We start from the raw sequence: 26053 nt of genomic DNA on the forward strand, positions 1-26053 counted from the left end.
TTACAATAGACGTCGATAAGAGTTTATAATATAGGTTTAAGGTCATATACATTGGTAACACACTATCAAAGAAAAAAGCCTTAAACTTATGTGTTTTTCATAATTGTGGAAGCAATCTGGTTTGAGGGCCACTGTTGACCAGTTAGTCACCACAATACTCCGATATTTTCTAAAAGCCTGCTCATCGAGATGCTGGAGGAATGGGCGGTGGCAGCTAAGGTACTTCCCGCCTAGTGGGCGTGTTTTACGCAAATGACCATTGCATCCACCTGCCAGCGCGTTTCCCCAGCAGTCGGGAGCGAATACACTTTCACCAGTAACACTGGCTGCATGTTTAGCCGAGTTTCAGACGAGGAATTCTTTAAATTGACAATTTTGAAGGAGCTGTCACATTGGACTTGTCACAACTTCTGGTCATTAAATTTACACGAGATTTACTTGGAGAGACGATATTTTCAGCTGCCCCTCATGAGCATTGGATCGGGCAGCGGTAAACACACCGGGCTCCAGGTGTATCTCTATAAGGACTCCAGCAACGGGGCCACGGCACCCCGGATCTTATACATTTTAAACTTGGAGAATTGAGGCGAACGATTCCGTGGAATTCTGTTGGTTTCTTCGATGACTTGTAAGGTTGGACTTGGACTCAAAGTTATTTGTGTAGAGTAAAGTGACAATCAGGTATGCCTAATTATTTATAACGTTAATGATTTGCATTCAAACAGCCTGCAATTGGCTCGCACAGCACTGTCATTTTTAATGTACTTTATATTACCGTGAGAGGTATACCTATGCTGTTTACTTTACTGGTGTGTTCCATGGGACATTTGGTTACCTCAAAATAACTGTGACAAAATGTTTTTAATAAGTTCTATACTGGCATTGTAACCCGTAAACATGTTAATTCGATTAGGCTTAATTAGCCTTGTGAAAACCATCATGAGGCTATTTCAATTATAACAATGAACTTTCGCATTTGAAAGTATTTGGACACTTATACTTTGTTATAAACATCGAACAAAATATTATATTTCATGTCAGTGAGTTTTAACGTGCTTTAAATTAGTATTTTGATTTTATTATATGCACTCTTGCAAGTTGCGCATGAACTCCTAACAGGTTCAGATGGTTTACAGCATTAAAATCAGAAAAATGTATAGCTTTTATCTCTCGCAGTCCAACACCGATAGTGTTGATGTGAAATTGGGGAAATATTTCTCGATATGATTAAATTCAATTGCCAGACTACTTATTCATAGCCTATTGCTTTGTTCGCACTGGAATTTGAGTGTTTTCAAAATACCATAACAATTCAAAAATGGTTCAAAGTGGTTTTGTAACACCAGGTGTTTTCTTTTAGAATAAAAATACGGACGGGATGGATTTAGTAATCCACAAAGTTTATGTTGCTGCTGGTAAAAGCGCACAAATCATTAACAGCGCACACATGTCTCTAAGAAAAGCAATGCGGTATTTCGCCTACCCACGCCTGAAAGGGAAAAATAGCTAATTACCAAATAATTGGGAACATGAACAAATGTAGATTACTCTTGGAATACGATCCCCTATAGACCGTTGAATTTACAAGCGCGACTGGACCAAGCAGGGAGGGTGATTGGCTGAAAGCGCGTTATAATAGTGGTCTTTACCACCCTGCGCTTGTAAATCGTGCTCAACATGTCGATTGTCTTGACTCTTGACTCACAATATAGCAATAAGTTAAGTTTGGCTGTCTAAAACACATGCAAGAACTGCGAAAAGACAATTGGTCAACACTCACCTTTTATAGGAATGGTCTTGATAAAAGTAATACACGAGGTACGGTTCAAAATGCCAGTGAACCCATGGCGTGGGGGATACGTTGCCTTAATGTATATGTAATGTTTATTATACATGGTTGATCCTTTGATTAGAACTATGTCAAGGCTACTGACCTTGATTCCTGTATTTAGCGCCAAATATGTTTTAGCGTGACCCACGCTATTACACTGCAACTACACTTCTTGCACTTTCTTCAAGAATGTTAAGATGAATACATTAGATTGACCTGTTTAGATAATCAAATCAAGTGGAAAGTCATCCCTTTGTGTGTGTGTGTGACAGTGTGTGTGTGCGCCTGTATGTGTGTTTGTGTCTGCCTATGTGGTGTGTGTTGAAATGTAATTTGTAAATAGTCTGTTGTTTAATTTAATTGTGTAAATATATCTGCCCTTGACTTAGAATAAACAGCTGGCCAGTTAACAAATTGCCCATAAATAGCTGAGGTTTGTGCTGATGTTTATACTTGTAAATCGCCCCTAACCAACCCGTTTGGTTCGAGGATATATTTTGGACTGTAGGCTCTGGCTCCAGCTCTCCAGCAGTCTACATGTTGAGTTTGTGTTTGTGGTGGAAGTGCCCTTTAAAATGTGCCCTCTGGCAATCACATGCAGAGTGGTGAGATGGCCGTCAAGCCATGAAACAAGACCAATTTGTAGATTTGTTAAATAACGTTTCTAGGCAACCCTCTATACCTATAAAGAAGCATGCAGTATTCTGCTTACCCTTTATAACTTGAGTTTATTGCACATTCCTGTTTGATGTGGTTGGCTCCTTTACACAATTTAATTACAATGTTATATACAGCTTCAATCAACAGTCCCAAATGGTTCCCAAATGGTTCTGGCAAGATTTTATTTATCTTCAGTACCGTATTGTCCTTTGTAGAGATGAGATTACATCAGTGACCATTTGTCACACTGAATTGTGTGACAACAAGGTATATTGCGTGACGAAGGTACGTGACGAAGGTATTAGGTGACTACAGTACATAATTACAGAGTAGTGCACAGGGTTGGTGGTCATGCAAGAGGATTGTGTTTGGTGGGACTAGGAGACAACAGCATCTTCTTGCACAAGAGGCAGGGAACAGTGGAGGAGGCATCATTGTGTCACACATACATAAAGGTCAAATATGACTCTTGACAAAAGGAATTGTATAGAAAACTAAAAGGCTGGATTCTCTACGTACGAAAGGCATTAGGTCCCAATGGTCTGGTTATAATCCCTGAACATCAGTGATGTACTTCAGATGTTCACATCTCTCACAAAGAAGCTCTCACGAAGACCAATGTTTCGAGATCTACACTCAAGGATGCTGTGTTATAATGTGTATGGCTTTTCGCAGCGGAAGTTTTTAAATCTTTAATTGTTGACCTCTTCTTTCCTCCAGCATTCTGCGATCGTTCTATTCCTGGAGGTTGGTTTACCATGCTGTTGGACAGTCTGTGGACGGTCCACATGCTCTTGGCCCTGGTTGTCGGGGCTCTGTGCAATCACAACATCATCGACCCTCATGCTGCACCCCGCGTCTTCATCTCCTTCAAAGGTAAGAGGCAAACGTCTCTGGTCTATTTCTCCCCCAACCACATCCCTATCTGTTTAGTGTTTTGTGCTAATGGTTCCTACGTGGTGTCTTGAGTTCATGCAGTGCTCTCCTCTAATAGCTCGGTGTATCGTCTTTAAAATGTGCTCTTTTCTGCTACTCTGAAATGTGTGTGTGCACCCTTATGTGTGACTGAAGAGTTGATGATCAGATAAATGGGACGATTCTGGCTTTGATAAGTGCTCTAGATTCCATAGGAAGAACTCAGACTCTCAGGTTACACTGCAGACCCGTCCCAGTGACCACTAACAAATCATCCAATGCTAATTTGCTTCCCCTCTTAAACATCCTGGCATGGTAATTCTCAGCAGCTGCTTCCACTTGACTGTATGTACCAATAATTAAAAACATAAACAAAGATGAAAAAAATGGTTCAAATTGAGGTTAACAGAGACAACATTGTATTTTTGAGAAGCCTTTTGCGTCTGGTACAGAATGCTAGTTATAAGGTGTCCTTGAATCAACATGATTAGATTCTCTGATGTTTTTGAAATTGAAAAGGAACAATCTAAAAGTGAAAGTGATGCATTAAAAAGACGTCGCCTGCAGCATATTAGCATGTAATAATAACACTATCATGGTCATTATCAGATTGGGGGTCCCTCTACAGAACGACACATCTCAGGGCTTTGTTCATGCACTTCAGTGGTCATGTAGATGAGGTGGGGTAGGGAGGGAGCAGGTAGTGGGTATTACTGAGAGCAAATTGCCTGGTTCAGCCAAGCAGAGCGCTGTCTGTCCCTAAGGTCTGTCCCACTCTCAGATCTAGCTTGCGATTAGCAGCCGGAGCAGAGCTAAGGGACTGAGCAGTGCCCCTGTTTGCTTTGCCTTCCATTTCCCTGGGCTCTCTCCACGGCACCAGTTGACTTAATTAACTGGACAGGCACAGTTCACTACTAAAGGTTCTTTCCCTTTTTAATCAAGTCGGATTTTACATGTCACTGAGCACATATCCAGAGCTCAGCAATTCCTTCATGTTTTTTTCCAAAATATTATTTACCCAGTTCTCTAGTTTAATATCTGCAAATATATTGCTTTTACTCAACTGTAGGTTGGTCTTTTCATTTTTTTTTCTCAGTTCAATGCCTTTCTTAGAATGGATGACTTTTTATTCAAATCTTTTTCTCAGAAGTATGTAGTTGACATTTTTGCCAGTTCTTTATTCACCTGCAAGACTCTAAAAGAGTCATTCATTTTTGTTAAACCAGCTTACTATAGCAGTATTGTTTAGCTGACGAGAAGACGGAGGAGTCCCTTGCTCTCTTGCTTACCTGTTTGTTTTTCTCCCCAGTCAACATGCATGTCACGGTCGACTCTGCTTTTCTCCAAAGCTCTGGAGAGAGCATTTTGCCTTTAAATATTGTGAAATGCACTTAATTGTTTTTATAATCTCTTGGTAACCTCACCTATATATCATAGTGTTTTAATACGTTGACTATTGGCCAGCAATTTAGGTTACTAGATTGTTGGCAACAAGTTTTAGATCCTCTTTATAGCACCCTTAGATGTTTTGGCTATGGGCTTTGGCACAGCATAAAGTTGATAATGATATATTTTTTGCTAGAATATACTCGTTATGAACGTGCCGTATAAAGGTGCTGTATCATATTAAACATATCTCTAATTAAAAACTTTAAGCTTTACATCCCTCTCTTGGTTACCTGATGGTCCGGTCTCTCAATATTACAAAGTTGGCTGCCTGCCAAAAACTGATTAACTCTGTTTCTCCCGAGACGGTTTAAGGACCGTGACCTCTTACTCAAGAGGCCCTCACTTCCCCATTAAAACAGGTCGTACACATGTGGAGAGTAAATCAAGAACCTCTTAATTGTTTTTTTTCTTTCCCCTTTATTTTGTGCTTCACTTAAATGTTTCCCCGGGGAATACCATCTATGATCCACAGTCTGGTCTACTGACTGAGTGTCCATTAAATGCAGATATGTTAGTTAGTATGTCTCAAGATATTCACTCTAATGCTTGATAGTTAGAAATGCTTATGTACTGCACATACAGTATGTTTTGGGGCTAAATTATGTAACTGTTGATATGAACCACAGTGAGGAAGTGTAGCCATCAAAAGGATACTCCTCTGTAGCTCGCGAAAACATGAGGTAAGAGCCTTGGAAAAGTAGACTTTGGTCAGGCTTACAACTGTCTCCGGCCCTGCAGGATCACAGCCAGGGCGAAGGACTTTGATAGCCAGAGCTGTGAAGTCTGCTTCAGTTAGGAGAGCTTATAGGAATCTGTGTAATCAATACCGCACAGCTTGTTTAAATTGCCAACCTAACTTAGGCATAAAGAGAAGTGAGTCGCCATAGATAATCAATTGCACTCTATGGGTGTAGCTCAGACAAGACTGCTGTCTCCAGAAATCTCCAAGAAGGGAATGTCTCCTCCCCTCTTCGCACGTAAGTCAGAGGGCCTGGAAAGAAAATGGAAAAAAAAACAGTGAATTTGTTTGAGCCTTTCCCCAATGACCGTATTTTAAGGATCAAAGTTGAGTTCCGAGCCAGCGGGAATTCATAGGGAGTGAAATCTGTCGTAACTCTGTGTGCCTGAGCCCAAAAATAATATTCCTTCCTACGGAACTCGATGACCAACACAGTTCTATATTTATGTAATAAATGGAGTTAAAGGTATTATTCCAGATTGGGTTTATTGCCATGCAAAAGGATTGTGTGAGAGAATACAGACCTCCAATCTGACAACTACTAAGTTATTGTTTACATGCAAGGCCCCTTGTAAATCCATTTAAAGACTACAACAGATTTATCTGTGTACTTTTACAGATTACTCATTCCGTATCACACTTTGACAATAGCCATGGAGAATGACAAATCATTTGGATGAACAAATGCACTGCTAGGCATTGCTCCAGGGAAGTTTCTTCATTATGTTTTGGTATAGAATTCCCCTGCATCACAGATAAGTGTAACCTTACTATGCTGGCCCATATTCCCCCTCTGACACATTTCTGCTCATGCGTTACGGATCTAAATTCATGCTTATAGCTCTGCTTTTTGAGGTCTTAAACCACACGTGGACCCTGGCTACAGCTGTGCTGGTAAATACGTAGCTTACTATAACTGACTAAATGCTTATTGTACTCGTATAGAACGTCAGCTTTTGTTTAATGTTATTGTAATAGGCACAGGGTCAAGAGCCACTACAGTTGTAAATAACATGACCATGGCTGTGAAGGTGACATAGCCCTCCCCTGCAACCGCCATCACTCGATACGTGCTGATAAGACCACGGAGCACACTAGTGTGTATACTCGCATATAATTGGTTGTGTTTGGTGTTGTGTTTGCTGTTTCTAGCTTCCTATTAACTGCTACTGAGAAGTTTATTCATGCACCTTTACTCTCCCTTTCACCTTTTCCCTGACGGACTTAATGACATTTGAAACGGCTGTTCTCCAGTGTAGTCCCTGGAATTATGGACCATGGTGGGAATGCCGTGACATCACATTACTCCCCCATTGGCATACAGGACCAAATCCACTGGAAGGGGGTCACTGTTACCACCGTGGTTGTGGTCGGGAATGCCAGCGGTAGGTGTCTCAGAGTAGGAGGAAGCTTCACTGAATGATTGCCCCTGTCTTTCAATCACAGTTGTCATCTGCATCCTCCCCATCCATGCCGGGGGTAGCAGCAGACTCTATTTCGGGTGCTGTTGGGGTTAAAAACTCCCCTTCAGGGCTAAAAGCCCTGCACTCATGAATGTCAGTGCCCTTGAAGTACAGTATTAATTTATCTGTAATCTAAAGTGTTATTTGCCAGTGTTTTTCTGGGTTAACGCATTAGAACCTGCACAACAACAGAGAAGGATTTAAAAACCATGAATAAAAAGCAGCTTAATACTGTTAGTACATGCCGTTTAGCAATAGTTGTTTTCCTTTAAAAAAAATCTGAGTGCCAGTTCATCTTTCAGCTAATCCCCCAGTTGTGCCCTCTCAATGTTTAAAACATTACAACATTGATACAGAATACAGACAATAGCCCAAGTGTTCACTTAGGTTAGGAGTACATTAGACAGAGTTGTCTCATCCTGAACTCCTGAGTATGTTTGTTTACATGCACACTAGTAGTTTGATATTAAACTGATTATGGCAGTAGGTCGTACACATAGAAAAAGTGTGATTTATCAAACAATCCTATGAGTGTCATACAAACATGGAAACATGACTCTCGTGGGATATACTGTCCCTGTCCATACAGCCAGGCTTCTCAGTACATCGCGCAGTCAGGAATAAAGAAGTCTTCGGGAAGAATGGTGTGATTGTGATAACATACAGAAACTAAATTCATTTTGTTCACCACACCTAGAATACATCACAATCAAATGCCAACCATATTACCTTCAAAGAGAATTATCTTTGTTTATAGTCAGAGCCGTGTATATTCCCCCTCAAGCCGATACCACGACGGCCCTCAAAGAACTACACTGGACTTTATGCAAACTGGAAACCACATATCCTAAGGCAGCATTTATTGTATCTGGGGATTTTAACAAAGCAAATGTGAGGAAAACACTACCGAAGTTCTACCAATACATTGGCTGTAGTACTCGCGCTGGGAAAACATTGGACCACTGCTACTTTTCGAAATTCTTACAAGGCTCTCCCCCGCCCTCCCATTGGCAAATCTGATCATGACTCCATTTTGCTCATCCCTTCCTATAGGCAGAAACTCAAACAAGAAGTACCCATGCTCAGGTCTATTCAACGCTAGTCTGACCAATCCGAATTCATGCTTCAAGATTGTTTGATCACTCGGCCTGGGATATGTTCCGGGTAGCCTCTGAGAATAACAGCAACAAATATATGTATACGGTGACTGAGTTCATCAGGAAGTGTATAGGAGATGTTGTACCCACTGTGACCTACCCAGACCAGAAACCGTGGATAGATGGCAGCATTCGCGCAAAACTGAAAGTGCAAACCACTGCATTTAACCATGGCATGGTGACTGGCAATATGGCTGAATACGAACAGTGTGGTTATTCTCTCTGTTAGGCTATCAAACAGGCAATACGTCAATACAGAGACAAAGTGGAGTCGCAATTCAACGTCTTAGACACGAGACATGTGTGGCAGACAATTACTCACTACAATGGGAAAACCAGCCACGTCGCGGACACCAACGTCTTGCTACCGGACTAGCTAAACACATTCTTTGCCCGCTTTGACGATAACACAGTGCCACCAACGCGTCCCGTTATCAAAGACTGTGGGCTCTCCTTCTCCGTGGGTAAACGTGAGTAGGACATTTAAACGTGTTAACCCTCGCAATGCTGCCGGCCCAGATGGCATCCATACCCGCGTCCTCAGAGCATGCGAAGACCAGATGGCTGTAGTGTTTACAGACATTCAATCTCTTCCTATCCTAGTCTGCTGTCCCCACTTTCTTCAAGATGTCCACCATTGTTCCTGTACCCAAGAAAGCAAAGGTAACTGAACTAAATGACTATCGCCCCGTAGCACTCACTTCTGTCATGAAGTGCTTTTAGAGGCTAGTTAAAGATCATTTCACCTCTACTTTACCTGACACCCTAGACCCACTTCAATTTGCTTACCGCCCCAATAGATCCACAGACGATGCAATTGCCATCTCACTACAGACCGCTCTTTCCCATCTGGACAAGAGGAATACCTATGTAAGAATGCTGTTCATTGACTATAGCTCAGCATTCAACACCATAGTATCCTCCAAACTCATCATTAAGCTCGGGGCCTGTGCAACTGGATCCTGGACTTCATGACAGGCCTCCCCCAGGTGGTGAAGGTAGGAATCAACACTTCCACTTCGCTGATTCTCAACACAGGGGCCCAATCACACCTCCAACTCAATCATTAAGTTTACAGACAAATCAAAAGTAGTAGGCCTGATTACCAACAATGATGAGACAACCTACAGGGAGGAGGTGAGGGCCCTGGGAAAGTGGTACCATGAAAATAACCTCTCACTCAACGTCAATAAAACAAAATCAAGGAGCTGATTGTGGACTTCAGGAAACAACAGAGGGAGCACGCCCCTTTCCAGGATCGCAGTGGAGAAGGTGGAAAGCTTCAAGTTCCTCGACTTTGAATTTTTTTGGGCTTGGCCCCTAAAACCCTCACAAACTTTTATATATGCACAATTTAGAGCATCCTGTTGGGCTGTATCGCCGCCTGGTATGGCAACTGCACCGCCCGCAACTGCAGGGCTCTCCAGGGGGTGGTGTATCACCGGGGGCAACCTACCTGCACTCCAGGACACCTACAGCACAAGATTGTCATAGGAAGGCCAGGAAGATCATCAAGGACATCAACCACCCATAATGTGGTTTCCATATGAAGATCATTAATATAGGGACAATTGGCTGTGTGTATGAGGCTATTAGCTCCAGGACAGTTTCCATAGCTGTTTCTCCAACCTGCCCTGATTTTCATGGCACCTCAAGCGTACACATTTAGACACACCTTTACACCGAATACCTAGCTCATAACACTCCTATGGACCACAAGACGTGTTGAATCTATGACACCAAACCGCTGTCATCTGGCAGAGATGAAAATGTTTGGCTATGTTTTCTAATTACAGTTAGCAGGCCAGTGGTGGAGAGGTAATTACTGACAAAGCATTAAAAAATATATATTACATTGGCCCTGGCCCAGACCTCAGTTTCTCCCCATAGCAGCTATATTTAGTGAGAAATGCTGTGCTCCGCTAAGTGTCAGGCACATAGCGCTCATCTGTAATATAGTTGTTAACCAGAGACAGATGAAGGCCAGTGAATATGTGGAAACACTGCCTGGTTGTGCCTTTCTCTCTGGGTTTTGTATTCATGATGCACGTGTCAAGTGTGTCACTTCTGTCAGGCAAGCAAGTCTCACTCTGTCAGATGCATATTGTTTGTGTACAAAATTGTGTGTGTGTGTGTGTGTGCGCATGAGAGACAGAGAGAGAGAGATTGTTGAAGCTCTATGCTGTGAGGTCAGTAGATTGAGCTCTTGTGTTCCAAAACCAGTTTTGATCCTCCACTTTGGTCCACATGATAGGAGGGGGTGATGGGGAGGGGAAGGGAGTGGAAGGGAAGAGATGGGAGGGGAAGTGAGGGGGGGGGGTAGTGGAAGGGAGGTGAAGGTAAGGGTGTGTAAGGGGTGAAGGGGAGGGTGGCATGAGTCCCCCGCACTTAGTGAGTGGTTGGCTGGCATACCAGTATAGCTCCATGGATTAGTAATTAACCAAAACTATTTGTAAATCTGTTTACACAGTGTGAGAGCACTAAAGGCAGAGCTGTGTTTCCTACTTGACAGGATTAGTCATGTAGAAAGCTGCCTTCATCTTACACCTACCCCTACCCCTACCCCTCACCCTTACCCCCCCACCTCACCACCGCACCACCGCACCCCCTCACCCTTACCCCCTCACCCTCACCCACATCAGGTGGTGTGTTAGAGGGATTTGTGACCCCAGAAGGGTCACACATGGGGGAGTGGTTCTGCACATACTGTCCTAAATTCAGTTGTGATATTGTCTCACATCTTCATGTGTTGGTCAGTAAAGGCACACTGTAGGTTTTATGACAGCCCATGAATTGAGGTCATTGTAGTGATGGGTTATAGAATTGCTGTTACAGAATCTTGCCAGTTGGCACTTGAGTCTGCAGAAAGCTTACAGTACAGTACCTAAGGCCATGTGGCCATTTTATTTAGTTTTTAATTAACCTCTATCTAAGCAGGGAGTCATGCTGAGACCACGTTTTTATGCCATACTGAGACCACAGCCATGAAGTCTTTAAGAGAATATGTATCAAAAACCACTTGGGTGGTCCTCATTTTTTATGCTGATAAAGGGTTCGGGCTTCTCTCTGGAATCTATTGGGGTTAAATAAGAGTTAGTAGCATTGCTCAGTGTGTGCACATCTGGGCCCAGTTGCTGAAAGATAGATGTTGATAAAGTCTGTGCTTTCATGCTTTCATGAGGGATCTGTTGTGTGGTAGTGCGTGTGTGCGGAGTGCATATGTGTGTGTGTCATTAAGTGTGTAAACAGATTTTGTGGAGGAACAGGAGACACAGGCAGGTCCAATCCCCACTGTGCTCGGCAGGGACCCTAAGTGCAGCAGGCGGATTATTCTGGGGAGGGAAACTGAAGGTGACAGTGTGTCATCTAAACATAGCCCTCCCCATCTCAGCCGCTCAGTTTCCTGGTGCAGAGCCCTCTCTCCTTCTCCCTCTCCTACTCCCACTCCCTCTCCTACTCCCACTCCCTCGCTCCTTCTCCCACAACCTCTCTCCTACTCCCACTCCCTCTCTCCTACTCCCACTCCCTCTCTCCTACTCCCACTCCCTCTCTCCTACTCCCACTCCCTCTCTCCTACTCCCACTCCCTCTCTCCTATTCCCACTCCCTCTCTCCTACTCCCACTCCCTCTCTTCTTCTCAAACTCCCTCCCCCTTTCTCTCACTCCTTCTTTCTTCCTTCTCTCTTCAATTAACAAGGGAATGGCAGTAAATGCAAAGGGAGTGGAGTGTTTGGGATTCCTGGAGTGGCAGTGGTGATCTCTTTTAGCACACACAGGAACAGAGCTGCTGGCGTGTGCGTGTGTGTGCGTGTGTGTGCGTGTGTGTGTGTGTGTGTGTGTGGTGTTCCTACACTGCTCCAACTTTCACCTGTGGACATCCTCGCTGGACTCGGGTTCCTGATTCTTTTAGAGCCTTGTCTTCATTGAAACTGAGATCGTCCCAAAAAGACTTCTGTTTCGCAGCCATGTTGTTGCATCTGTTGCTCCCTCGCCATGCTGCAAAATCCAAATCATCCAGACACTATGAATAACTTCTTCCCTACTGTAGCAGACCAGCGGGGCCTGTACACATTTGTTTTTATATTGATATTGTGAAGGTTACACTGAAACTCTTACAGAGAACGTGTGCAGACATTTCCAGTCTACAAGCAAAGTCAGTCTTCTCTCCCATTGGTAAGGAATGACATTTAGTGAACTACATGCAGCTACAGTTACAGATGGCTTGTACAGTGCCTTGCAAAAGTATTCATCCCCCTTGGCATTTTTCCTATTTTGATGCATTACAACTTGTAATTTAAAAATATTTTGGGGGGATTTCATGTAATACACATACACAAAATAGTCCCAATTGGTGAAGTGAAATTAAACAAATAACTTCAAAAATTCAAAACAGAAAAGTGGTGCGTGCATATGTATTCACCCTCTTTGCTATGAGGCCCCTAAATAAGATATGGTGCAACCAATTACCTTCAGAAGTCACCTAATTGTTAAATAAAGTCCACCTGTGTGCAATCTAAGTGTCACATGATCTGTCACATAATCTCAGTATATATACACGTGTCCTGAAAGGCCCCAGAGTCTGCAACACCACTGAGCAAGTGGCACCACCAAGCAAGCAGCACCATGAAGACCAAGGAGCTCTCCAAACAGATCAGGGAGAAAGTTGTGGAGAAGTACAGATCAGGGTTGGGTTATAAAAAAAATATCAGAAACTTTGAACATCTCACGGAGCACCATTAAATCCATTATACATTTTTTTTAAAGAATATGGCACCACAACAAACCTGCCAAGAGAGGGCCGCACACCAAAACTCACAGACCAGGCAAGGAGGGCATTAATCAGAGAGGCAACAAAGAGACCCAAGATAACCCTGAAGGAGCTGCAAAACTCCACAGCGGACATTGGTGTATCTGTCCATAGAACCACTTTGAGCCATACACTCCACTGAGTTGGGCTTTATGGAAGAGTGGCCAGAAAAAAACATTGCTTAAAGAAAGAAATAAGCAAACACGCTTGGTGTTCGCCAAAAGGCTTGTGGGAGACTACCCAAACATATGGAAGAAGGTACTCTGGTCAGATGAGACTAAAATTTAGATTTTTGTCCATCAAGGAAAACGCTATGTCTGGCGCAAACCCAACACCTCTCCTCACCCCGAGAACACCATCCCCACATTGAAGCATGGTGGTGGCAGCATCATGCCTTGGGGATGTTTTACATTGGCAGGGACTGGGAAACTGGTCAGAATTGAAGAAAGGATGAATGATTCTAAATACAGTGAAATTCTTGAGGGAAACCTGTTTCAGTCTTCCAGAGATTTGAGACTGGGACCGAGGTTCACCTTCCAAAGGACCATAAGCATACTGTTAAAGCAACACTCGAGTGGTTTAATGGGAAACATTTAAATGTCTTGGAATGGCCTAGTCAAAGCCCAGACCTCAATCCAATTGAGAATCTTTGGTATGACTTAAAGATTGCTGTACACCAGCAGAACCCATCCAACTTGAAGGAGCTGGAGCAGTTTTGCCTTGAAGAATGGGCTAAATTCCCAGTGGCTAGATGTGCCAATCTTATAGAGACACACCCCAAGAGACATGCATTTGTAATTGCTGCAAAAGGTAATAGTATTGATTTTGTTGGGGTGAATAGTTATGCACACCCAGGTTTTCATTTTGTTGTCTTATTTCTTTTTGGTTTCACAATAAAACATATTTTGCATCTTCAAAATGGTAGGCATGTTGTGTAAATCAAATTATACAAACCCCCCCCCCCAAAAAAAAATATATATTTTAATTCCAGGTTGTAAGGCAGCATAATAGGAAATATGTTAGGGGTGAATACTTTCGCAAGCCACTGTATATGGACAAACTTAGAGAGCAAGATTATATTGTCACTTTGTCCAAAAATATGATACAAAAACTGATAGAGCAATACATGGTTCTCAGAAATGAGCTCTCTTTCAGAACAGGCTTGCCAGGTTCAACCGGAGCAGTGAAACTAACATGTTTCCCTCACCTGCAGGGTTTTACCCTTCAAGGTGACTCTTTTCTAGGTGGCACAATTGGCACATCCTGTGGGATTTGGTGGCTTTTCTCACCAGTCAAGACAGAGCATTAGTGCTACCTGGATAAACAGGTCTAGAATCCTGCCTGGCTTTGTCCTGTTGTACCCGTCACTCTCTGCTCTCAGTTTGAGACCTGAACCACAGTGTATTCTTAGATGTAGTACTAAGCCTGTGGAAGATACGATTAAGGTGTCAGTGAGAATGATAGTCCAGATGGATTAGATGCCTAATAATTAGTTACGTGTGCATGCATGGATGTATCCTCCCTAAACCTGAGCTGAGGCTGGAAGGCTACCTGAAAACAGAACCCTGGTGAAAGTGAGAGTATTATAACAGGACCAACTTAAAATGCTCTGATTTACTGGAGTGGTGGGAAAAAGAGAGAATGAGGGAGGGAGGGAGAGACAGAGAGAGAGCGAGAACCTGAATGCAGTGACCCACGCAGTGATCAAGTGCATTTTGACTGAGCCTTGACCTTGACAGGCTTCTTTGTTTTGTCATTTGGATACAGGGAGAACACAGCACCAGTGCTATTCTCGTTACCACAATGGCTCATGACAGGGGTGGCAACGTAGCCTAGTGGTTAGAGCGTTGGACTAGTAACTGGAAGGTTGCGAGTTCAAACCCCCGAGCTGACAAGGTGCAAATCTGTCATTCTGCCCATTGTTCCCAGGCTGTCATTGAAAATAAGAACGTGTTCTTAACTGACTTGCCTGGTTAAATAAAGGTAACAACAGCAGCACTTGGGAAAGTGTCTTTTAAGATACGAGGTGAACATGCCAACATTGGGGATGGGTGGTTGCACAGTACATTCATGTAGTTTTAATCATGTTTTGTCCTCCATCTGTTTAAGGAAATCTCTCTCAGGGTGTCAGGGTGGGAACAAGATGGTTGTGATGTCTGCTGTCTTTCATGGTAGCTACTGTTGTTTAGTAATTGGCTAAATCTCAAACGTGTCTCTCTCTCTCTCTCAGCAGTATGGGGAGCACGTTGAGGCACAACAACCATCCTCTGAAAATGTGTCCAGCTGGATAATCTATTTATTTAGTTGATGTTTGTTGGTATATCTCAGGAGTTATGCCACGTAACATGGGGTATGGACTTAACCCATACCCTATTTGTCTTAACCAGATAGACAGTAGCACTCTTACATGTATTCATGGACACTGCTCCTTTCTCCCAAGAGGTGAGCTATGTGGGAATTCCTCCAAAAGTTTGTGCCAGCAGGCCTTACTCTGACTGAGGAGGTCAAGGGCGCTCTTCCCCTCTGATCATTCCGCCCAACCATCATTTCTCACCCTTCTGTCAGTCGGAGATTCTGTTACCGTAGTCTCTCTCTCTCTGGGCTGACACTGGGAACACCATGCAGTCACCAAGCTGAGTTATGAGAGTGGGCGAGTAAAGTTTAGACCTGAACCAAATGGGCTCAACTGAGTTGGACCTCAGGAAGAAAAGGTCATATAAGTTGGCCATAGTACGATGTTGCAAACCAACTATTTAAAAAAGAAGACTCCATGCACCATGTCTGAACGTACAGTTCTGGGCATTAAAACATTCTGTTTTATCAAAATGCTAGCTACATCATTAACTTCAGGTAATTTTACATAAAGTACACCAACTAAGTGTTTTCCAATGCATGCAACAGATATAGACAACAAGCTGGAATAATATGGATAATATAACAATATCATTTCCAGAGGTACACCTCTAAACGTCAAGTACGTTTTCATTTTTTCTGATTTAGATTAAATTACCATCAGCATTTCACCCACTCTCTCTCGGTTCTCTTTATGACTGTCAAGTCCCCCCACTCCACCTCTTCAACTGGTCAGCTGTAGTCATATCCCCCGTTTGGAACAGGGGAAACTAAGCCCTTAGGAAGGCACAATGTATGGGAAGTGGCCCCAAAGAGCACTCAGGCGTAATAGGATGCGTGTTGCTTTGATGCTTTTGTGGTGGGGCGTTTTGAAATGCTGATTTCTACTTTTCCCTTTGCTGCCTCTTGCATGTTGGTGGAGTAGGTAGGTGTTGATTGCTATGTGAGGAGATGGACTCGCATCCACATCAATTGAGGCCATGCCAGGGCAGCTTTTACCCCCTCTGGTTTTGTTTGTGGCTCATCTTTTCAAGCCCCCCTCCTTGGTGGTGCCTCCTCTCCATTGGTGAGGGAGTGAAAGGGGGGACCCCGGCATGCATTCCCCTTGTTGTTGTTGTTGTTATGTGTCGCCCACACACTCTTCCCCCTGTGAAGGTCCCGCAGGCCTCTCAAGCCACAGGGGCGTTTGTATAGGTCTGCCTCCCATTCACAGAAGTTCATTCACATTCTGGGAGACCTGGGGGTGGGTGTCAAACTGGCATCAGGCCTTTTTGTCAATGAATGCCCCGCACCGCATCCCACAGGCCTCTCTCTGTGCTGCATGTACTCTATAGGTCGGCCCCAGAGAGGATCGCTTTGGAGATGCAAAGGGACGACAGCTGCTTTGAATATGGGTGAAAAATGAAGTCCTTGGCTGGACATGGGGGTGCTTGGATGGAGTCAGAGGAGCTGGGAGGATTGTTCACTCTCTCTCCTCTGGCTGGCCTATCGCCATGTCGACATGAGCCCGGTGTTGTAATCGGAAATATCTGTGGATATTATGGGTGTGGAGAGAAAAGAGAATGCTTTTTTAAATGCCTTGGTGAATGCGATGACATAATACTCCACTCAACCCTGGGAGATTTCATTCATCTGATTTAATTTCTATTTGTTCCAGCTCTGGAGTTCTCTTATTCTCTTACCCCCCTCAGGTGTACCCCAAACCTGAGCTCATCAATGGCTTCCCATTGTTTTACAAATCTAGAAGGGGGGGGGGGGTTACAATGTTAAGTCTCTGTTTGACTTATTAACTTGGCCGCTTGTTTCGCCCGCTTCCTCTCTGAATGGGGGTTAATGAATACTTTATTGCTACTTTACTGTGTGTATCTCAGTGAGCGTATTTAATCCCCCCCCCCCCAGAGACGTCCCACGGCGTTTCCCAGAGTATCACGACAGCCTCTTTTGCATTTCCTTTCTGTGGGAAGACAAACGAACCCAGAGTCTGAGAAAAAGCACTCGCTCATACACTCCGAGAGAGGGAGAGAGAGGCAGAGGATAGGATAGGATTACACTCTCCCACTCCTCCTCAGTTAGGCTCTCCATCGGTCCACAGACAATCTCTCTCTTGGGCTACAGCATGGATCACATTTCATCCACAGTTGTTCTCTTCCACTTGCCCAGTTTTGGCATGTTTGTGCTGTGTCTTCCAGGACATGAATAGAGCGTAAGAGCAAAAGAACGGGGTGAGAGAGGGAGAGACAAAAATTGTAGACTAGCGGAGGAGGATAGGGATGGAGTGAGTGAGCTGTTTGGGGGCAGAGCGTTGGGATTTGGCTGCAGCCCTGTCTGTAACTGTACACTGTGGGCCGTGGCGCCATGCGGGCACTTCCCTGGAGTTGAGAGCTACTAGTGAGTAGTCAGGCAGGGGTCCATGTGTTTGTCACCATTGAGGTTTTATTTCTAATCCTTTCGTGCCCGTATGAACCAACTACTCAACCTCACGCTTTTTCACTGTTGGATGACAGATATCATCAGCCCCTTTGTAACGTTGCTTTTTACTCTGTGGACTAAGAAAAGATACAGAGCATAACTCTGTCAGCTCAGGGTAAATGGCATGGCACGGCGGTGATGATGACACTTGGCTATTTTAATCTATGTTATTAAGTAAATGCACCTCCTCATTTTCTGCTACGGGTGAGGAGGGTGTGTGTGACCATGCAGAGGAGGGTGCCAGCCAGGGAGGGTCTCCCTCTGGATGCACCTCGGTCCACCCCAGGACCCCTGAGCGAGCTATGTCTATTTAATGGGACCTGCCTTCTCAGCAGAAATCAGGCTGAGCTGAGCTGTAGAAACAAAACAACCAACCCGGGGGAATGTTTAAGCGGTGGGCCAAAAGAGCAGCGGCACATAAGCACCTCTTCCTGTTGTGTTAGACATGAAAGCAGCATTGAGTAAATGTAATTGATCGTAACTAATTAGCGCAGCGCAGATAAACGATGCCGAGCGGATGAGATGCAGTGGTTTTAATGACACACTGGAGGATAGAATGCACTGTGGAATTAACTCTTCAACATCCGTCCTGACACGGCTTCAAGCACAAGATGACGCTTGGTGTGTGTGTGTGTGTGTGTGCATGAGTTTTTCTCATTGCTGGCCATGCTGGTGTATGGAAACCTATGCAGTTTAGATGATTTAATTGACAGATTTTTCCAGTCTCTAACATTTATACCCAAAAGCCTTTACAAAAAGGGTTTTGGTGGAAATAAATAGAAGGGGGTTTAATAGAGCTAGGGTTTATGTCCGCTCCAGGGAGAAGTAGTGACCTTGTTGGGCTAGTTTGGGTTGACTCTCTCTTCTCTCTTTACTCATCTTGGTTTCTGCTCTCTTTACTAATCAGCACTATACCAGGTTGACTCTCTCTTCTCTCTTTACTCATCTTGGCTCCTGCTGTCTTTACTAATCAGCACTATACAGGGTTGACTCTCTCTTCTCTCTTTACTCATCTTGGCTCCTGCTGTCTTTACTAATCAGCACTATACCAGGTTGACTCTCTTTACTCATCTTGGATCCTCCTCTCTTTACTAATCAGCACTATACAAGGATGATATTGCCATGGTGAAAGCGAGAGAGGGTGTGGTTCTGTACTGACCAGACCTGTTCTACTGTTCTACTGCTCCAACCCCATGCCAGTCCCTATAACAGCCACTCCTCTCCATGTCACATGTCAGCTGGCATTGCCAGGAAGGCCCATGCAGCACAGCTCTGGTTTTGTCTAGTAGCTGTAATAAAGAATGGGCCTTCCTGAAAAGAGAATCTGGCAAGACTGTGAAATCTCCCAAACAACTCAGAAGTGACTTTATTATGGTTCCACTTGTAATGATTTCTGTGGTTTGATTTGGAAAGAGAACGTGTCTTGTGGTGGTTAAGCTGACGCTTCAGTTTAGTGATTTTAGTGTCATAGATGCATTACCAATGGGAGCTTTTTTAACACACCGTAATTACATTTTAACAGCTACGAGGGACCTGTTAATTGGATTACCGTAGGACAGAGAGAGTAAATCAATACAAGATCATAATATTGCTCTCTGAGGCGTTCATGGCCTCCTTTCAAATAAGGTCCAGGAGATGTTTTGCAATTTGCTTTTGAGTTGTGTTACAAGAAGACTTTCTTATTGTTTCCAAAGGTGTATGTTGTCAACCCCTTAGCTACGTGTTTCTAGGTCAATAGTGAAACTGAGAGTTGGTTTTGGATCACTTGATTCGTTTTTTTCCACTGTCAGGCTTCTATCTCACCTCAGCTGTCATTGTCCTCTGTTCAAAAGAACCCCAATTCTCCTTCTCAGTAACATTCTTAATTTACCTGCCAATGGCTGCCATTTGAGATGGAGAGGAGATTCACGTCCATCAGTGAAAGACAAAATGCGGTACGCAACTGCCTGCCATATTTCCTGTCATAGAGTTTCATCTCCTACTTTCCTGTATCAAACACAAAAACGGTTGCCAGCAAGATATTTTCATGCCAGATATTTCCACATTTGATTAACATCATGTTGATCTGCATCAGTGCGATATACAGAAGGCCTATGGGCATTACTTGACTGTTTTTGTCTGTGCTCTAGGAGGCTGGCACAAGTTACTACAGCAGCTGCACCACGATCAAATGTGATTAGCTAAACAACACAGTTTTTCCTCTAATCAGTATATGAAGATGCTTGTCTTGTCAAAATGCCTCTCTGTGTACAACTATGCAGTGCTTGTGGTTTGAGTAATGGGAATATACAGGAGAGCAGATCTGAATCTTGTGATTGTAGGTGTAAGGTACTCAGTTTCAGAGTAACTTAGGTTCTCACTTCATTCTTCAGAAGCTTGTGAGGAAATAGAAACGGTCTGAAGGTCGATGGTGGTGTACATCATCGGTGAAAAGGAGTTTTCGAAGGTAATGTATCAATGTCAACACATTCTGGTTTGGAGTGCATGGATAATCCAAGTTGTTCTCTCTCCATTCTTCTCAGCTTCACAGTAAACCCGATCTGTGTCTCAACATTTTTTGAATGCTGTTGAAGTCCCCACACATGGAAATGTGTTTTAACTACAGCTAGGAATGACAAAAGAACATTGCAACAATTCAATGTTTCTTTCTCTACACCCAACAGCTCTCCCACATTATCACAGCTGAGACATTGTGGGGTTGATGGATAAAGCATCCGACAAGATTGATTTAGGACATGTTAGCTGTTGATGTACCCTTCAGTGCACTTTCTCTGGCTTTGATTCAAGCCAAAGATCTTCAACGGATATTCTGTATTCTCTCCGAGCGTTCTATGGAAGAGAAACTTGCCCGGGGAAGCAGATTACCTTCTACCTTACACAAAAGCTCCGTTTTGACTTGTCTTGCGTAATTGCCGTAGCAATTAAAACTGTTTTTCAGAAACATCACGACGGTGCGATAGAGGCCAGGCGAATCGCAGAAGGCTACATCTCGATCTTGTTCACAGCTGTGCAACGTCTCTAGTGTAGCTGCTGTAGAGAAGAAAAGCTGGCGAGCAGAAACAAACAGTGGGCCAAGAATCATATCTGTGGTCCAGTCCAAATCAGATGAACAATATTACTAAGATTCCAGTAAGTGAGAGGCACCTCCTTTATCATGATATACATGTGGTTCTTTCTGGAGCTCCTCTGATATCATCTGCATTGACCTGATGCAGATGGAAGGAGTGGAGCTTGGTTGGCAGTCGTGGTAAGAGATAAAAAAATGCCAAGAAAAATCTTCATTGTAGGTGGTTCCACCCTGTCAGCAGGGCTGGCAAAATGATTGTATAATCGTGTAACCAACAATTATGGACAACAATCCGTGAACAAAATCAAATTATCGTCATAATCATCTTAATACATTCATTTTAGGAGCAGTAAAGAATAAACTTTATATTAAAGTAAATCGATTTTACCCAATAGCAGGTTTCATATGAAGTGGGTAAAATGGGTAATTATTTTACGAGCAGAATGAATGGCATAGTTGGGAGAAGTTTCACTTCCAAAAGTTACAAGCGGTCAATACCATTCGTTTTTAAGACGGTGCCAGGGTTTTCGCTGCTGGTCATTCGAGTCAAGTGCAGGAGAGCAGAGATAGGTGATCAGGTGACTTTATTTGCCAAGAGCAATAACAGACGGGCGCAAACAGCTACAACTCAAGCCAACCGGAAAAAGTGACAAGCGCAAAATACCGTCAAGAATACAACCATAAGTTTCACCAACATTTCCCCAATAGGGTACAGGCAATGCCCAGGGTGAAAAAAAACAGACTGGCACTATACAATAAACACAAAACAAAAACAATTCCACACAAAGACTTGGGAGGAACAGAGGAATATATATATATATATGCAGTGTGATTATGGAATGTAAACCAGGTGTGCAGGGAACAAGACAAAACAAATGGAACAATGAAAAATGGAGCGGCGATGGCTAGAAGACCGGTGACGTCGATCGCCGAACACCGCCCGAACAAGAAGAGGAGCCAACTTCGGCGGAAGTCGTGACAGACAGAGGTGTCACCAAAGCTGTGTTGTATTCATTAGGGATGTCGTAGCTCATTTTCAAAGATGCATTACAAGCAACAACAACAAAAAATCTACTAAAATTACAATTATGACAACCGTGGTCATTTGCATGACAATTAAATATGACCCAAATTTCCATTATTGTAATAAGCCCTTACCGGTCAGTCTCTTGCTGTGACCTTCGCACATGGGAAGTGCTGAGACTGAGAGACAAACTGAACATGAATGTACATCAAAAGGAAACAGACAATTCAAACAAGAGAGAATTAAACCAAAGGAGAAAGACCCTCACAAGAGAACAACTTGGTCGCTGTTGTAATCGCAAACACTTAAAAAGGGTTTTGTGTTCATCTGTTTCGTTGTGCCTCTTCAATAGAAGAGCACTGGCACCAGAGATGGAAGACTACTGACCCTGTACAGAACACCCGGTACCCTCCCAGCATTCAATCCTGCCTCCTCCTCCTTTGTGTATTGTTAGGTCCTCATGCTGGGTGGTCGTGGTTCTACACCCCACACAGACATTACATTTGTGGAACACCCTTTTCGATCCACCCCCCCCCACTGGATCAAATCATCTGTTTGATGTTCAAAATCCTTCCCACAAAGCCCCTTCACTATACATTCTGATTTTTTGGAAGAGTATGACTTTGATTACTTTGTATAACTCAATATGAAGTCATTCTCATACTAAGTGGATAGTAAGCACTCTCGTAAAATGACTCTGGGGCCCCCTCGTTGTGAATGATGTAACTATTAGAGACGTGCCTTTCAGTGTATCCGTGTTTCCTTGCTTGAATAGAGCCAACAATAACATGCCATATTAATTGCTTACATACTGGGATTGGGTTTTGTTCCACTTGGCACAGCATGGGGAATCCATTAATCTCTTCCCTCAAACAAGGGGATGCTCTCCATCCATGGTTTGATGCCCAGTTGATGGTTAATTGCTGAGACATGGAGGCCACAAAGGAGTGCTGAGAAGTACTGGAGCATGCTGGGCTTTTACACAGGGCCAGGGCCAGACGGAGATCTCAGCTCCACAGAGCCGTTTGGGTGCATCAAAGCATAACACTGCTGCCTCGGAGGAAGAGGAAACGCTGTGATAACCCCAATTATAGACAGACCAAAATAAGTTAGTCGCTGGCTTCCATTGTACTTGTTCCTTTACTTTTCTCTCCATCTCTCTCTGCCTTGCTCCTTTTTATTTTATAACTTCAATTTCCCCTTTATCCATCTGTGTCCTTTCCACACGGCTACACCAACAGGCACTCTGTCTGCAACCAGGTGTGAGGTATCTCATCTGTGATTTGTATGACATTTAGAGAGCACCCTCTCATTGAGCTTGTACTTGGTCCCGTTGCCTCCTCCCAACCACATCATTGCCTTACTTGCTATCTAGAAATTCACTGAGAAAAGCAGTTGGAATATACACTTCTGACCTCACTCACTACCAAAACTCCTTCAGCGATGGGCTACAAGGTCATGGGGTAGAATGCCAATTAAACATTAATACTGTCAGTTTAGACTGCAGTTGAAGATTTAGTTCCTCTGGGAGAGACTACCTGGACAGTCACCGCTGGGGGAGAGGAAGAGCCTTTATTTCACTCTTTTGTCAACCTGTCTTTTATTTACGGTGCATTCAGAAAGTATTCAGACACCTTCCCTTTTTCCACATTTTGTTACATTACAGCCTTATTCTAAAATTGATTAAATACATTTTCCCCCTCATCAATCTACCAACAATACCCCATAATGACAAAGCGAAGTATTTAGACCCTTTGCTATGAGACTCAAAATTGAGCTCAGGTGAATCCTATTTCTATTGATCATTCTTGACATGTTTCTACAACTTGATTGTAGTCCACCTGTGGTAAATTCAATTGATTGGACAATATTTGGAAAGGAACACACCTGTCTATATAAGGTCCCACAGTTGACAGTGCGTGTCAATCAAGCAATGAGGTATAATGAATTGTCCGTAGAGCTCCAAGACAGGATTGCGTAGAGCCACAGATATTTCTGCAGCATTGAAGGTCCCCAAGTGGCTTCCTTCATTCTTAAATGGAAGAAGCTTGGAACTACCAAAACTCTTCCTAGAGCTGGCCGCTCGGCCAAACTGAGCAATCAGGGGAGAAGGGCCTTGGTCAGGGAGGTCACTCTGACAGAGCTCCAGAGTTCCTCTGGAGAACAACCATCTCTGCAGCACTCCACCAATCAGGCCTTTATGGTAGAGTGGCCAGACTCAAGCCACTCTTCAGTAAAAGGCACATAACAGCCCACTTGGAGTTTGTCAAAAGGTCCCTAAAGGACTCTCAGACCATGACAAACAAGATTCTCTGGTCTGATGAACTAGATTGAACTCTTTGGCCTGAATGCCAAGCATCACGTCTGAAGGAAACCTGGCACCATCCCCACAGTGAAGCATGGGGGTAGCAGCATCATGCTGTGTGGATGTTTTTCAGCAGCAGGGACTGGGAGACTAGTCAGGATCGGGGGAAAGATGAACAGAGAAATTCTTGATGAAAACCTGCTCCAGAGCTCACAAGACCTCAGACTGGGGTGAAGGTTCACCTTCCAACAGGACAACAACCATAAGCACACAGCCAAGATAATGCAGTAGTGGCTTTGGGACTAGTCTCTGAACGTCATTGAGTTGCCCAGCCAGAGCCAGGACTTGAACCCAATCAAACATCTCTGGAAAGACCTGAAAATAGCTGAGAGGATCTGAAGAGAAGAATGGGAGAAACTCCCCAAATACAGGTGTGCCAAGCTTGTAGCATCATACCCAAGAAGACTCAAGGCTGGATTCAGGTGCTTCAGCAAAGTACTGAGTAAAGGGTCTGAATACGTATGTAAATGTGATATTTCAGTGTTATATTTCTAATACATTTGCAAAAATGTCTAAAAACCTGTTTTTGCTATGTCATATGTCACTGACCTTGATTCGGTCTTACATAGCACAATTTGAAATTGTGTTTTTTGGATGAAAGCATAGACACAGAGCTACAAAATGGTATATCATACATTGCATTTGAGGAACAATGGGAAAGTATTTCTGCTTTGAAAGTTGATGGACTTGTTACCTCACTTTTGAAAAAAAAAAATGTTGGTACCTACTGGAGAGCTCTTCTTTGTCTACACCCATTCAGCATTGTCCCTACCCTCTTTAAGGGTTGATCCGAGTGTTCAGTCAACAGTCAAGCACCCAAGCTAACTGGCTAACATTGGCTAGTTTGCTAGCTACTTCCAGACACAAATTATAAAACAGCTCACTGACCATTTTACGCACCCTAGCAGAGCTGGTTTGACTGTTTTTATGTTATCCTGAGCGTTGGTGACTTCAACTGTACTGCTGGCAACAATTCACTCTTTTTTGGCAATGTTTACTGACACTGGCCATATTCAACAGGTGTTGAGCATTTGTAAATTCATCAGTTATTCTGCTCTCTGGCACACTCAAGATGAGAATGCTCTGATGAGAGTGCAATAAACCATAATCCTAACTCTTGACGTTACTACCGTCCATGAATCTGCAGGTAGCTAACCAACCAGATACGAATAATAAGATCATACATGTAATGTTAGCTAGTGAGCCAGCCAGCCAGCTAACGTTAGCTCGCTAGCTAACAGTACACTTTAACTTTAAATGAAAAATACTTTCTGTCAAAATTAGAAACGTGTAAAATCCAGAGACAGGTGTTTTCTCCATCTCCTTAGCTATCATACTCTAATTCCACTGATTTCAAAACTCAGTCCTTCAGAAAGTGGAGAGCAACACTTATGCGGTTCTACTATACAATACATTAAAATATACGCATTCGACAGGATTACCTACACATCCTGACCAGCTCAAAACAAATAGAAGTGTGCTATATGGCAGACCAATTCGAACTAATTTCTCGGCATGTTCAGCCCACTCATTATCTAGGATTGTAATTTAATATTTTTATTTGTATTTGCAGATGGCATATACATATGTTATTAATGCACATGAATGTTCTAGAAGGCATTTATGCTAAAAACACATTTTGGTTAAAAAACTAAAGTTTGTTCAAATGGCTCTCCTGTGAAGTAGTGACAGGCGACATGTGCCCAGTTTCCTGAAATGAGTCACATATGGGGTATTGTGTGTAGATTAATGAGG

General features: G+C 43.4%; 1 protein-coding gene across 4 annotated transcripts in view; it reads left to right on the top strand.

Moving 5' to 3' along the window:
• The first annotated feature begins 283 nt into the window (after positions 1 to 283).
• sema3fb (sema domain, immunoglobulin domain (Ig), short basic domain, secreted, (semaphorin) 3Fb) overlaps positions 284 to 26053 on the top strand; it is a 91867-nt gene continuing 66097 nt past the window's right edge. For all 4 annotated transcript variants that reach the window (XM_035796533.2, XM_052473303.1, XM_035796535.2 and 1 more), the window contains exons 1-2: positions 284 to 681; positions 3212 to 3367. In XM_035796533.2, the coding sequence (XP_035652426.1) occupies positions 3250 to 3367 (118 nt within the window). In that variant the 5' untranslated portion in view covers positions 284 to 681; positions 3212 to 3249. The remainder of the gene's footprint in view (positions 682 to 3211; positions 3368 to 26053) is intronic.

Source organism: Oncorhynchus keta, chromosome 21 (genome assembly GCF_023373465.1).
Source record: "Oncorhynchus keta strain PuntledgeMale-10-30-2019 chromosome 21, Oket_V2, whole genome shotgun sequence".
Classification (NCBI taxonomy): Eukaryota; Metazoa; Chordata; class Actinopteri; order Salmoniformes; family Salmonidae; genus Oncorhynchus; species Oncorhynchus keta.